Source organism: Salmo salar, chromosome 13 (assembly GCF_965601325.2).
Source record: "Salmo salar chromosome 13, fSalSal1, whole genome shotgun sequence".
Lineage (NCBI taxonomy): Eukaryota > Metazoa > Chordata > Actinopteri > Salmoniformes > Salmonidae > Salmo > Salmo salar.
Genome location: NC_138303.1, coordinates 35,587,674 through 35,603,308, shown reverse-complemented (window position 1 = coordinate 35,603,308; position 15,635 = coordinate 35,587,674). Strand labels below are relative to the sequence as shown.

The following is a 15,635-nucleotide window of genomic DNA, read 5'->3' as shown; positions in this document are numbered from 1 at the left end:
GGGTCGTCTGTAGCAGGCGGCAACGGTGAGAGACTTGTTTCTGGAAAGGTGGATTTTTAAAAGTAGAAGCTCGAATTGTTTGGGTACAGACCTGGATAGTAAGACAGAACTCTGCAGGGTATCTCTGCAGTAGATTGCAACACCGCCCCCTTTGGCAGTTCTATCTTGTCGGAAAATGTTATAGTTAGGGATGGAAATTTCAGGGTTTTTGGTGGTCTTCCTGAGTCAGGATTCAGACACGGCTAGGACATCCGGGTTGGCAGAGTGTGCTAGGGCAGTGAATAAAACAAACCTGGGGAGGAGGCTTCTAATGTTAACATGCATGAAACCAAGGCTTTTACGGTCACAGAAGTCAACAAATGATAGCGCCTGGGGAATGGGAGTGGAGCTAGGCACTGCAGGGCCTGGATTAACTTCCACATCACCGGAGGAACAGAGGAGGAGTAGGATAAGGGTACGGCTAAAGGCTAAAAGAACTGGTCGCCTAGTACATTCAGAACAGAGAGTAAAAGGAGCAGATTTCTGGGCACGGTAGAGTAGATTAAAGGCATAATGTACAGACAAAGGTATGGTAGGATGTGAATACAGTGGAGATAAACCTGTGCATAGAGTGACGATGAAAGAGATATTGTCTCTAGAAATATCATTTAAACCAGGTGATGTCATCACATGTGTGGTAGATGGAATGAAATTGTTAGCTAAGGCGTATTGCAGGGCTAGAGGCTCTAGAGTGAAATAAGGCAATAATTACTAACCAAAACAGCAATGGACATATTGACGTTAGCGAGAGGCATGCGTAGCCGAGTGAATCATTGGAGTCCAGTGAGTGGCTTCAGGCAGCCGAGGCTAGCAAGCTAGCAGAAAGGGCCTTGGAGGGACGTCGCGACGGATGAAAGTCTGTTGTGGCCCCCTCGTGCTATTACGTCAGCAGACGGATCAACAGGGCTCCATGTGGTAAACCAGGTCAATTGGCAAAATATGTATGGTGGCCAAAGAAATTGTCTGCTGGGCCTCTTAAGCTAACAGTCCGATTTGCTCTGGACAGCTAGCAGGCTGCGGCTAACAGGCTAATGGATGGGCATTCAGGGGGATGACACGACGGCGGAGCCAGTTGAGAAAACCCATCAGGCAGATCACATCGGTGGTCCAGTCGTGATGGGTCAGGGCCGGTTGGCAAAATAGGTATTGTAGCCCAGGGAGTGGCTGATGGACCTCTATTGGCTAGCCGGGAGATGGGCATAGCAGATGGGCCTGGCAAGGCTAGATCCAGGCTAATTGGTTCTTGCTTCGAGACAGGGATGTTTGCCAGGAGTGGCCACTCGGATAGCAGCTAGCTAGCAGAAATGATCCAGGTGAAGAAAAAATAAAAAGGTTCAGAGCTTGCGGAAGGGATCCGGAGATATGGAGAAAAATAAGTCAGATTTGCTCTGGTTTGAGTCCCGCTGTGCAGACTGGTGAAAGTTGTCCATGCTAGAGGTAGCTGATGACCGCTAGCAGTGACTAGCTGACTACTAGCTAGTAGCTAGTTAGCTGGCTAGCTTCTGTTGGGGTTCCGGTTCGGAAGACGGATCAGCAGGGCTCCATGTGGTAAACCAGGCCAATTGGCAAACTAGGTATAGTGGCCAAAGAATTTGTCTGATGGGCCTCTTAAGCTAACAGTCCGAAGTGCTCTAGATAGCTAGCGGGCCGCGGTTAGCTAGTAGCCAGTTAACCGGCTAGCTGTTGATGGGAGTTCTGGTTCTTAAGTATAGGAGAGTATATTCAGTCCGTGGACGGAAAGTGATATTAAAATATATAAGAAAAAAAAACAAGGAAAAACGATGTTTACAAGGGGCAGGAAGGGACAAGACAAAACATACATCCGACTGCTATGCCATCTTGGAAGTTTACTTGAACATATTGCCAGAACATATTCTAGTCTTTGCTAGCGAAACAGTCCTGTAGCTTAGTATCCGCTTCATAGGAGCACTTCCATATTGAGAGCATCGTTGGTAGTTCCTGTTTGAGTACTTCCTTTTAAGCAGGAATCAGGAGGATAGAGTTATGGTCCGATTTGCCAAATGGAGGGCGTGGGACAGTAAAGGTGATCTAGAGTTTTTTCGCCAGTAGTTGGTAGAAATTAGTTAAGATGGATTTCAGTGTCCCTGCATTAAAATCACTGACCACTAGGAGAGACGCCTCTGGATGAGTATTTTCTTGTTTGCTTATGGCCTTATAGAGCTTGTTGAGTGCTGTCTTAGTGCAAACATCGGTTTCTGGTGGTAAATAGACAGCTACGAAAAATATAGATGAAAACTCTTTTGGTAAATAGTATGGTCTACAGCTTATCATGAAGTATTCTAACTCAGGCGAGCAGAAACTTAAGACTTCCTTAATATTAGGGATTGAGCACCAGCTGCGGTTAAGAATGAGACACACCTCAAATGGAGCTCGTCCATTTTGTTCTCCAGTGATTGTACATTCGCCAATAGAACGTAGAGGCGGTTCATGTACTGTACTCACCAACTTAGTTTCACCATGGTGCCCACACATCAGCCTCTCTTACACTGCCTTCAGCTTTTCCAAGTCTGCAGGATTAAGGCCTGGTCCGGGGTGAATAGATAGCTATCCAGTTGTACAACTGAAATGTGTCTCTCTGAATCAGAGAGGTGCGGGGGCTGCCTTAATCAACATCCATGTCTTCAGTGCACAGGGAACAGTGGGTTATTTATGCCTTTCTCAGGGGCAGAACGACAGATTTCTACCTTGTCAGCTCGGGGATTCGATCCAGCAACCTTTCGGTTACTGGCCCAACGCTCTAACCAATGGGCTACCTGCCTCCCCACTTATGTCCCATTGACTCGTTGAAGTAGAAATCTTCATTCAAATCGAGGTCAGTGATTGCTGTTCTCATGTCGAGAACTTATTTTCAGTCGAAGGAAACGATGGTGGAAACGTTATGTATGTCACGACTCCTACCGAAGGTGGCCCCCCCTCCTGCTCGGGTGGCACTCAGCGGTCATCGTCACTGGCCTACTAGCTGCCACTGATTCCCTTTTTTTTTCTCCCCCTTTTCGTTATTAGGTGCACCTGTTCCTAGTTGAGCTGATTAGCGGGCTTTATTAACCAGCACGCCCGCCTGCTCTTTGTGCGGGATTGTTTCTCTGTTTGCTTTGCTTGGTGACACTGATTTTGTATTTTGCAGTAGTGCGTGTGTTTGCGCCAACAGTGTTTTGTCCCCTGTGTTTGGGGCACCTTGTTTTGTTGTGCGCTTTGATCGCTGTTTTGGGAAGGCTTGTGTTTTAGCCGTGTGCTTATTAAAGCCACTACCCTGTATCGCTGCTTCATGCATTTGATTCCTCCAGTACGACACCCAAGCCTTACAATGTACAAGAAAAAGTTAAGATCAATGCAAAAAGACACAAAATAGCAGAATTGAGGAGTATTTCTGTACTAAAGCCCTATTGTGTGGAAAAACTCATTCTGATTGGCTAGGCCTGGCTCCCCAGTGGGTGAAATCCATAGATTAGGGCCTAATGAATTTATTTAAATTGACATATTTCCTTATATGAACTGTAACTCAGCAAAATCTTAGACATTTTTGCATGTTGCATTTATATTTTTGTACAGTATACATCCTTCATGTATTCGCCAGCAGTTCTCCTAAGCTCCATAATATGTTTAAAATGAGTTAGCCTACGGTTGCATGAAATGCCACATGAGCAAGTGTTATGGGTGAAAGATTTCTCTATTTGCCTCTAACCATTTTTCAACAGTAACCTAATGGCCAGTTTAACACTTGAAAAGAGCCAGAAGGGCAACAGTACAGCGTCCCACTTTGCAAACATCACTGAAGGCTTAAGCACTCTTCAATCTGGTTTTAAAGTGCCATTTAAAAAGGATCATAACAACGCCTCTGATGTTTGCCCTGATCTCTGCTGTATGTTACTGCATTCATGTCAGATAATCACTTTCTAAATGGTCCACATACACTGCATAATGAAGACAGCAATTTCTCTGTGAGAGTCACATTAAATAATCACACATTGCTACTTCAATTCAAATCAGAATTGTTTCACCAGATGTTATAGCATCGCTTGCGAGCATCTGATTGGTTATTTTCAGTGACCTCCTCAAATGGTATCCTCTACTTCTATAATGCTATTAGACACACCGATTCTCTCTGTTCGTTATCACTTGGTTTTGTTTAATAACATTCTATGACATACTGCAAATATTATTGACCTTTACCTACAAGTACAATCCATTATTGGAAACTGCTTTCATTTAGTAGCAATAACTTACCATTTTGTAAGCTACGTCTTTCAGAAATATATTGTGTATTTTCATATTTCTCTGCAAATTGACTCCCTTGGTTATTTCCACAGAAACTCACACAATTATCACAAAATCCCCTTGACATTCAGATAATAATTTATCTGATCAGAGGGTTTTCTCCCATCCTCAAGTTGTTCTTAGAACTCATCTCATCCAAATAAGTCAAGTGGCACTAATTTCTTGTTTATTTCTAGAAACACAAAATATGAGCAAGTTTAACAGCAGCGGCGTAGTAGCAATTGATCTCTCATTAATAAAACTTAATTTAAGGGTTGTTGAGTGTAAATGTCATACTTTGCACAAGCTTTTAATAAGACTGTTTGACTTTGGAAATTATTAGATTAAAAGTACATTGCTTCTTTGGGGTGTCTGATCTTTTCTTTCTGCAATGTCAGGCACTGAACTTACAGCCAAGCTCTAGCAGAGGTCAATGAGAACATTTGGCTTGATCTGATGTGCTCTAGACTCTGCCAATTAAAAGACATACTGTAGGAGTAAATCTGGGGTCAAACAGAAGACAAGAGGTTGCCATCTAAAGAACACCTGGAAAATACCTACCTGATTTACACAAACCTGAAATGATTAAACTGACCCTTGCTTGGCATTGCAATTATATCTCATCAGTAGCTGTGTTTAGGACAGATGCCAATGACACTGGGCTGTGCTTTCATGGCTCTGAGCCTGTAGAGCATGCCTTGGCCTATAGAGGAGAGAGATGAGGAGGAGAGCTGGAGGGAAAGAGACCTTCAGGTCAACATGTAAGCCTGGCATATTAAATCACTAAAATCAGGGCTGAGGAGCTGCAGTGTCCTTGAGGATGACCCTAGGACTCCTGGGCTGACATATCCAGCCATCCAGCTGGCCACACTGCACTCATTTCACCTACCTCTAAAGGCATGGAGCAGAGGGTCAGTAAGCAGAGAAAAGAGGGGTTCAGTGTAGTAGATCTGGAGGGGAAAGTAAAGGTGTGATCGATAGCCTCAAACGTAAAACGATCTGTTTATTGTAGCAGGCTATATCTGAGGGGACAGAGCTGCCCTGGATTTAACTCCATTATGATTGAGGTAGTTGTGGCATTGATGTACAGACAGTTCCCAAGCGGCAAAGAGTCAATCTGTACATAACCATTTCTACTAATGCACATACAGTATGCTTTCAACACTGTCTCTGGATGTTCCTGGAGACCCTTTATTCACAATTACCCATCTCATAGGATGCGTTTGAATAGGGCTCTGGTCAAAACTGTTGCACTATATGTGGAATAGGTTGCCATTTCAGACACAGCCATAGAGTGCAGATAGAACTGTCAGATCAGATTTAACTATTGCTGTATGTGAGTCAATTAGAAGTACAGGGAATACAGTAGTCCTGACTAAGATAAACCACCACAGGACATGCCACACCGCCGCAGGGTCAACACTGAAAAGACACAAAACAGGTTTTCTTAGGAACAAGATTTCACACATGACCTAGCAGCCTCCAAGAAATGTTTAACATCTTTTCAGGCCCAGTCAGGTAGGAAACGCTTGACCACAAACCCTCTAGCTGGACAAGTGCAGTGGTCTGCTTCAATAACTACAACTACATATAACCAAAACTCATTTATATACGCAGTTATTTCCTAGCTGTTTATGCTTTGTGTTGCAGTGTTTACCATAAGCTAGCATACTGAACTGGTGCTCTTGCAAGAATGGATCCTCGACCAACACAGTGAGTATGGTGGCATCCTCGGCAGGGACATTGATAATACAATCAGATTTTCCAGACTTCCCAACTATTGTCTGCAACAGCCCAGGTGAGATAGTGTTTGTTTTTGGTACATAGGCTATGTTAGTACATTTATCTTCATTTAAATGTCAACACCTCAAACTTGTGTGAAATCAATACCAATATGGACCAACTTTCCGTCCATTGTGTAACTTCAAACATTGCCTTTCAACAGCAGGAAAAAGACGAGGGTACAATTCCAGGAAACAGAGTATGTTGTCACAACAGTTCCCTGCCTCAGGTTAAATACCTGAACAGGAGTGCAATCTAAGAGGTGTGTTGTGTTTGTATGGGAGGGGGTCTTCACAGCTTGCTTGACTGTTTAATTATTGTACAGAACAAATAATAAAACTGGCAGATGTGTACAACATAAACCCTGTGTTCTGTGTAGGGATTTATTACAGACTTAGTCTATTTTACTGACTGAGGGAGGTCTGGAAAGAGATAATTAACCAGTAAATGAGAATTGATCCTTCTCTGTCTATCTGCTAATGTTGGTGTGTACAAATGTTTTTAACGGGTGGGTGTCTTATTGTTTATGCCCTTTTATTTGTTCTGTCCTGACATTGTTCTCTAGAATGATGTAATATCAGAATGAGGGCATTACATCAAAACCATGGACATTTCATACTGTTACTATACATGTATCTCATCATTTTGTTTCAACATTTCTGAAACTATATTCAACAATAAAGCAAATTAAGTGCTGCTGAAGGTCACTAATGCAATAAATAAATCTTCACACTTCTGAATGAATATGTTTTGTCCTAGTTGTCTAACGTTAAAATGGTCATTTGTAATGGAGCATCGTGACTGCCTCAGAGAAGAGAGAGTGAATTCCTCTGTGTGATGGAGGGTAGATGACTCATAGAAGCTAGCTACCATGTTGTCTGACGTGCACGTTGACTGGATGATGTCCAACCTTCTTACTGTAGCTCTCTGTCACTGCTTCAGGCCAGGTAGAGGATATGGCATGGCACCGGAGGGAATTGAGCAGACATAGAAAATCTCAGATCAACACAACTTGACTATCATTATGCTAACATTGCAGTGCATTTACATTTCTTAGTGGTTATGTTTTTACTGTCATCATTCAGGCAATGTTCAATAGTGTGTAGGGTTAAAAACAGAGAGTATGTCCATTTATCACAACATACTTGCTGATATATACCATCACTCCAACGTCCTACTTGTCACTTCTCCATCAAATTTCACTACTCCCAGAATCAATAACTGTCATGCCTCCATCGATCACATTAATTCAAATATATTTCCCCTACTAACAACTGTGTAGTCTGTCTCTCTTGTGACCACTCATCCATCTTTACAACTACAAATCTACATGCATTGCATACATCTTCAGACAGTAGGTCACAGAATGTTATTTGGTTGATGGGTAGATTTTCCAGGGGAGACAGCTGCAAGCGACTAATCCTGAGTTATTTTTGAGGAAACTGTGCGATACCATGGCTTTGCTGCTTGGATTCTGTTTTGGAGATGTGGTTGTTTAAAGATGAGTATCTGGAACGCATAGGCTTAGTGTTAGATTTCGAGACAGGGGGAGTGCTGTAGTGGCATCTATGAGACAAGTTCACAGGACATAAGATGACATCAATGGTTTTGATGTAAGCATATGGACAGTTTGTAAATGTAGACCAAAATCAAAAGACTTACTGACAATTTACAGTGTCACAAATTCAAGGAGTGAGCTTCAAGGAGTGCTGAAGAAGTGATGTACAGTAATTGGAGAAAATACCAACATTAAATTAGGAGCATGATTGTAACACTGGATTTTCTCCAAAACAATCCCCTCTTTTCACAGGGGGAAGGGTAAGAGGATACTTGATAAACACAGTGTTGAACATTATTCATGTTGTATGACTACTGTGTTAGAAAAAAAATTATTTAAGCTATCATGCCTTGAGAATACACAATGTCAAATGACTATGCAGAGGGTCAGAACATTGGAGCTGTTATCACAGGTGTAGCTTGTCTTGTGTTCCTACCAAAGCACTATACATGTATATCTCCTCTGCTGTTAAAATCAGTGCAGATGGTGTTAGTCTCCACAGAGTTCTCTCAGGAAGTTACATTTTTTTTACCATCCATTTAAAAAACAAACTCGACATCCTCCCCTCCCCACCATGCAACATTCACTCTGCAGACCTGCAAACTTACGGTAATTAAATGCCACAAATTAATTTGAGTGAAACCAAGCGTCTCCACACAGCGAGCAGTGCACATGTGGAGACCACCGCACCGTGCCCCTTCACTACTATGGATGGTGATTAGCAGCTGTTGTTCCAGCTTCCTGTGATGGGATTTGCACACAGAATCGGCAAAACTAAGAAAAAAGAGAGCAGAACTAAGAGGCAAGGGACATGTTTCTGGGCACACTTCCCTCTTGGATGTACTGGGACTTGACCGCTGGACCCAGGGTCGGCTAAGCGACTTGAGTCTGAACTAGTCCTGTAATAAAGGAGTGGTCCGCTATGGCCGGAGCTCTATATGGAAGGGAACGACCACAATGAACAGTTAGAAAGACAGCTGCAAGGATCAGGTCTTCCCGACTGTAAAAGTCTGGTTGAGTGACACTGCGCAACCACTGGCCTGTAAACCTGCAGAAAACAATTTCCTGCAAGTATTTTGAGACGCTCGTTTGCTTTTCTTCCCTTGTTGGCTTTGCCTGCATGGGATTTTAAATGTCACATGCGAGTAGAGAATTCACTCCTTGGATTTATTGGGCATGGATGGGTGGGTAAAGGGCTGGAATGGCTGGCTTGAATGACCTGATTTTGTGTGGCTACACCAATTTTCACTTAGTGCAGAATAGGAGTCCACATAGAAAGAAACAATTATTCTTAATTACCACAGAGCTACAATGCTGAGGATCCATGAAGGTGACAGGACACACCTTGGCAGGCCTGTCTCAAGAGTGATAAAGAGAGCTACTGGCTACTGAGGTAGCTACTGAGAGCTACTAGCTTTTGTGTAGTTGTGCTTCAGCTCACACAGTTGCCATCTTCATTCAGTCTAGTTTTGCCAAATACTCAGCTACTTTCTTGCCAAATTAATTCTCAAAGGTATCCCATTGAAAATAATTCTGGTTCCCCACATTCCCTACAGCACAGGCATTCTACAGATTCCTGTAAATGTCTGCCCAGCATCCTGCAAACAGAGCAGAGGCATCCTTTCATCACATTTTCCAAATTGATTTATTTTTGTGTAAGGTTTTTACAGTCCATGATGGTTCCTGCGTTAATCCAGAGAGAATGCTGTCTCAACATGTTGAGATGCTGAGAAGAGGAAGGTACAGTGTCTGAGGGTCTACAATCTCTGTCTCTAATGAGGGAAGAGACAGGGGCTGCAAAGTCTCTCTGCTTCACAGACAGCACAAAAAACAGCTAGTTAACCCTCCTTTTACAGCTAACTACAGGCTCCCCTGTCTTCTCCTCTAAACTACTCTCACCTCCCTCCCCTCTACTCTCTGAATACATCTTCCCTGCTGCTTAGAAGGCAGAGGTACAGGCATGTGTGTAGGCTGTTTGTGCCTTAGCAGACTGTACACCTCGGTGGAGGTGGCCGAAGCGCCCGTTCTTCTTTGAGAACATATGGTTATGTCTCAGCAACTCAACAGTGGCACTTGATCCCACCTTCATGCCCATGTGACAGCTACAGTGCTGATACAGTAGCCTACACAAGACCGAGTTAAGAGCTGACATGCACAGGGCCAGACGACATCTCCAAGACATGATCACAAAGCTGGATGCCTTATTAAAACCAGCCTTGTCGTTAGTGTGTAATCAATTGCAGTCGCTACAGTGTCATAACCAGCCCTCTGCAAATTAGCCTGGGCGCTAGGACACTTTGCTCCTGCTTATGTTGCAGTAAAATGCTCAACTGATGAGAACATCACAGAGCATGAGCAGGCAGGGCCAACCATGGAGGGAGGGAGCTTTCAAACCCCAACTGGATCCCCAGGCGGACATTACGTAAACTGGGAATAAAATATTCATACAACACAATAGGGACGGGATCCTGCCTACTGCTCCAGAGTGCTGAGTAAACACTTTACCCAGCCTCAGCTGCTCTAAGACTGTGAGAGGGAAGTGGGGGGAAAAGAATGAACCATTCTGATAACAATAGCAAGCATGCAGTGTGTTATGGCCACTACCCTTAGGCATGGCAAGAAGAAGGGTTGGGACCCAAACTGCTTGTTCAAATCAAACAAAATATGGATGTGGCAGATCCCCTGACCTCGGCACAGGAAACAGTTGACTCACCAAGAGTTTACTGGGTATAGCTTATGTGCGGCTGGGAACAGTCCTATCCTCAGCTAGTCTGCCAGGGTTGAGAAGCTGGCCTACTTTCTGCTTTTAAAATAAAGAAAAAGGTGCAACAGTTAAGTGTAAAACACCTGAAATTGTCCATGTTGAGGTAAAAATGGTCAGTAAAATCTCCCCGACCCTGTTATGACATTGAAAAGGGAGTGTGTAGCCTACTGACTGTCATTATCTAGAGCTCACCGAGAGCCCCGTTTCCATTGGCACTTTGACGTCATCCCAGGTTGGGCTGGCCTTGGGGGGCTAGCTCAAATTGCATTCCTACTGCATCCAGAAATTTGAAATTATGTCATGTTGCTAGGTAGCCAATATGTGACTGCAGTTGGCTTTGTTAATGTTGCTAGCTAGCTAGCTAGCAAGATGTTGATGAACTGTATTCAACCTCACCATGGTGTAACTAATGTTACCCTATACTACTACTAGTACCAGCTAGACACAGAGCCATGCATTTAGCTTGCTGACGTTAGCTAGCTAGCTAAACGGTTAGCATTGTCGCTAGCATAACAGGCTAGCTAGCGTAATTCCTACCTTGATTCTTCCTTGACATGTCATTGGCTATTACCTAGCTAGCTAACCAAGCAAACCAGATGACGGGTTTGATATGATGTAGCTAAGTAGCTAGCTTTCAATATGACCTGGACGGCTAAAATTCTTGCTAGCTCACGTTCAACTCTGAAACAGCTAACCGAGGGTTGACTGTTTTAATATAAGTTTATTGTGTAGTACAAAAATTAATACAGGATCTAGCTATGGTGAAAATGTGTGTCATGTCTGACTACTGCAGTACTGCTTGTCCATGTGCTAGCTAACAGCAACAAGCCCTGATGAGCTAGCTAAACATTGTGTCAGCATCCAGCAGTGATCAGCTTGGTGATTGCATAGTAACGGCGTCAGCAGCCCAAATTCTAATCGAGCTAACACCAGTTGTGAAACTGGGCTGCGCTGCCCCCGGTTTCCTTCGACCCAGCTAGAATTTGAGAATTTCATTCGAGCCAGCTTTTAATTTCACCCTAATTTGGCACTAATTTTAATTGCCAGTGGAAACGGGGCTCTAGTGACCTGCACTTAATTGGTGTACCACTTGGCGATGAGCCCTTCATCACTGTAACTGAATTAGAAACGAGAGCAATGTGAAACCAGTGCAATCTGAAATCAGTGCAATCTTCTCCACACATCTTTCTGAAGACTGCCTCCCACTTTGATCAAATCTCTTACCGCCATCATCCAATCATCTGAAGAACACACACTCATTCCTCAACAGCGAGGATGAGAGAGACAAAAACATAGGTTGTGCAGATGAAAGATACAGTATCAAGTCAAGTTCTTGAAATAATTAGAAACAAGAGGAGTATGTATCTGCTGCAATACCACCCTCATTCACTAATGAAGAGGAGCCATTATATCGAGCTAATGATGGTGATGTGATCCTGGCGGAAGCAGGCTGAGGTAGGCCAGCATGGTGTGAGCACAGCACTGGTTATTATATCTTTACCCCAAACACAGACTGCTACTGTCAGCTACTGCAGTAGAGTGTCTCCCAATGATCCTTGTTGACTTTTAAGTTCTGGGGACATTTCCCAGCTTCTCAATTTGATATTCAAATGATATTTGCACAGAGCTCAAAAGGGTACTTATCAGAGCACATAGCCTTGGAAATCACAACGAGGTGCATAGCTGCTTTCTGGCTTTTATTCAGTATAATTGCAGTACAAATACAGAACAGGCGGCTTTTTGTGCAGGGGGCGATTACAGTACATGCTCGCCACGGAGGTGACCTGAGAAGCTAAGAACACTGATTACACACAGTTTAAATCCAACCAGTTTATGCTCTGCATGCCCCCAAGCATTATCTGTTACTGTCACTGTCTGGCACTGTGAACACAATACAGAGAACACAGATCGCTGTGCTGATATTGTATTATGGGAATTATGTTATTCAAACAAGCCTCAAGCATCCAGTCTTCCTTCCGATGTTCCAAATGTTCTATGAGCGTCATAATATTGTAGCTACATTATAACACAGCCCAACTGTTGGCCCATTGTTTTGCCTGGCATTTTCATCATTCCTGTGACAGCTTTGTGTTGGTATTATGAAAGGGCCTGTCTTCTTGTGTTTGTGTTTACTTTTGTTTTCACACTGGCACGTTATGTTTGGATCCTGAGAGCAAACATAATACTGTTGAGGCTCGTTTTAGATCTTTAATAAGTGTTGAACGAGCTCAAATGGTTACATGCATGACTTGCCCTATTTAATTAGAGGCAAAACACCACTAAGGACTCTTCCCAAATTAATGTCATTATGGGGAGAGGCTGATGACTAATGATGAGCCTCAACTGTCAGAACAGTGAAAAATATGCCTGGTTCTAAATGGGACTTTTATAGAACTTACAAACCACAAAGACCACATCCAACTGAGGCAAACGCAGATGGCCAACATACAGGCAGAAGACTATGTTGGTTTGATAAAAAATAATATTTTGGAATATGATTTTGAATTGGTTTAATGAGGGGATTGAACCCTGGGGTGAAAATAGATTACATTTTCTCCCGGTACAGGACTTCCTATGGGTTTATGCTCTTGCCTAATCATAGAATTACATATAAAATCCCTATTAATTCAATAGGATCTCTGTGGGCCTAGTTGTAAAAATCTGTCATTTAACCTTTAAAATGTATTACCTTTTATTGTGGCATAAACCCAACCAGTCATGATGTTTTCATCTGTTTGTCAAACAATCACTTCAGAAGGCTCCTTTACTAGGCTACCCTCGCACGTTCATCCACTCACAACATATTTCTAGCCTCCGAACAGTGGTGAATGGAAAGAGACATCTGTTACACAAAACACCAGAAAGTGTAAGGACATTTGGCGATTGTCATTAGGCCAGAATGTATGTGTCTACTGCTGTCCACACGCGTCTTGGTTTCGGCCAATCATCTCTGCCTTGGCAAAATTTCTGTGTTCTCATCTGACCACATCACATTTTAGAGCATAGGCTATATCACACGTTTTCAAGTCCTTTCGCTTATTTATCATGCCTCTGACATGCAGTAATGATTAATAATGGTGTAATAGCCCCCAGATATTTTGGCTCATGTTTTACCGGTACGGCGTACCCCACTATTTATTTTGCAAGGACTCTGTACCGGACTGTACCGCCTTACTTTCATCCCTGTGTGAACCTAATTCCTCACATAAATGAGTTGATGCCCATACAAGAGCGACATGGTGCATTTTCACAGACACAGAGCATTCCTGAAATGTGAGATATTGAATACGCCTCTAGCTACACTATGTAATATCACCTTAGAGAGAAGACATGGAGTAAAAGTCTATAGAAAATGCGGGGAGTGTTTTTATCACATCAACATTTCCATAATGTTGGAAAATGACAGAATAGATCTTTATCCTTTCATGAAGAAAATTAAAAACACTTTTACCAGTAAAAGCAACCTAGCCTTTTGATGACACCTATTACAAATAATCATACATGAATCAGGCAATAGCGTCAGCTACAGATTTCTGTTACATTGCTTTCATTGCAGCCTCGCTCGCATTCTCACTTGCAGAGCGTGCTGCCTGCCAGCCTACAAACGAATGTTGAGAGAGACTACTTTCATAGGCGCCGCCATCATTCACAGCCATTAACCAATATGTGTAAGGCACTTACCCTGAAGAGGCGCAGGATGTTGGCCACCATGATTGACACGGAGCTGGCGGAGGCCCCGATGACGCCCACCACCCTCTCAGGCTTGGTGATGATGGGCGGCCCGCCACTCAGGCATTTGATGTCCGTCCCGTCCTTCTCGATGAGCGCCTGGACAAAGGTGAGCGACTGCTCCAGGGCGTGGGTGTCCCGTGAACAGGTGTCCAGGATCCTGGCCCCCAGAGTGATGTTGGGCAGCAGCTCGTGGTCATTGTTGATGCGGTCCAAGGCGAACAGCATGGCCTCCAGTCTGTGGATCCCCTTTTCCTTCTTCAGCTCCCCACAGGCTTTCCCATTGTTGCCTCTGGCGTGTACAGGAAAGAGCCCACCCAGTGAGATATCCCCGTCAATGCGGATGGAGTTGAGGTGTGTGTGGCCAGGTGTCTTTGGCTTGGCCCCCAGGACTACTAGGATACAGCAGGTCAGGAGCAGAACCTGACAGGGCCCAGCCGGACCACCTCTGTGGCAGTCAGTCTGCCCCCTCTTCATACAGCTTCCCAGAAGAGTCATGACAGAAGGCTATGTTAAACCCGCAACCAACTAAATTGAGTCCCTTTAAAAAAATACCCAAACAAATGTCCTAAAGGTTAACAGCAATATCCCTCAGAGCACAGAACTCTCTTCAGAAGTCTCTTCTCATGTCTCTCAGCTTTGACACTATCTCAGTAATACTAATTAGCTTTCTCTCTCGCTCTCTTTCTCCACTTCCTTGTGGGATATTCTCTCTCCCTGCAGTTGGGGTATGGAGACGGTGTGGAGTTACTAAACAGTTTTGACTGAGGTGGGAGTGAGTCTGTGGAGAGCCATCTCAAGGGGCATTAGAGAGAACAAAGGTGGGAGATAAGCCTTCTTTTCTCCACTCTTCCAGAGCCAGTCAGGGGCGTTTAGCTTCTCTCTGGCTCACCCCCCTGGAGCAGGCAGAAAGTCCTCAGTCAGCCCGAGCAGACCTGCAGGTACTCAAACATGGCCTCCCTCCTCGAGCTCAGAAAGACAGCAGACTTCTGAAAGATAAAAGGAGAAAGGGATGAGATTCTGAGAAAAAGGGGGAGAAAGGGAGAGCTCTGTTAAAAAAAGAATGAGAGATGAAATGGGATTTCATTGGTCTGATCAACAATAGATTTCTCAGTGAGGGGGTTTGCTGCATATTAGTTTCCCACATGGTTCTTATAACAATTCTATCTCAATTGTCGTTAGCTCCCACGCACTGCTTTTCAAATCAGTGAAACATGAAAGACATTTTTCACTAACTCTCTACTGTGATGAAGCAGATAATAAGCAGAGTCATGCTTCTTCAATGCTTTTGCATTTGTTAAACATATCTGAGCATAAACAACAACATTGGAGGGTCACGGTTTCTATCAAATAGTGAATCCAGATATTCAAACAGAAAAATCACCAAGTCTAATACTGCAGTCGTATAAATGTTTTTTTTCCATTTCACACCCTTGCTTCACTTGCTATTAGAGCACTGTTATGAATTATTCTCATAAGGCCTGGAGT

At 43.6% G+C, this 15,635-nt stretch overlaps 1 protein-coding gene across 1 annotated transcript in view; it reads right to left on the bottom strand.

Annotated features, from left to right (window-relative positions):
* LOC106567287 (metabotropic glutamate receptor 4) overlaps window positions 1–15,132 on the bottom strand; it is a 254,325-nt gene extending 239,193 nt beyond the window's left edge. Inside the window, exon 1 of the mRNA XM_045693162.2 lies at window positions 14,100–15,132. Coding sequence (XP_045549118.1) covers window positions 14,100–14,645 — 546 coding nt within the window. The 5' untranslated portion in view covers window positions 14,646–15,132. The remainder of the gene's footprint in view (window positions 1–14,099) is intronic.
* Between the last annotated feature and the right edge of the window lie 503 nt (window positions 15,133–15,635).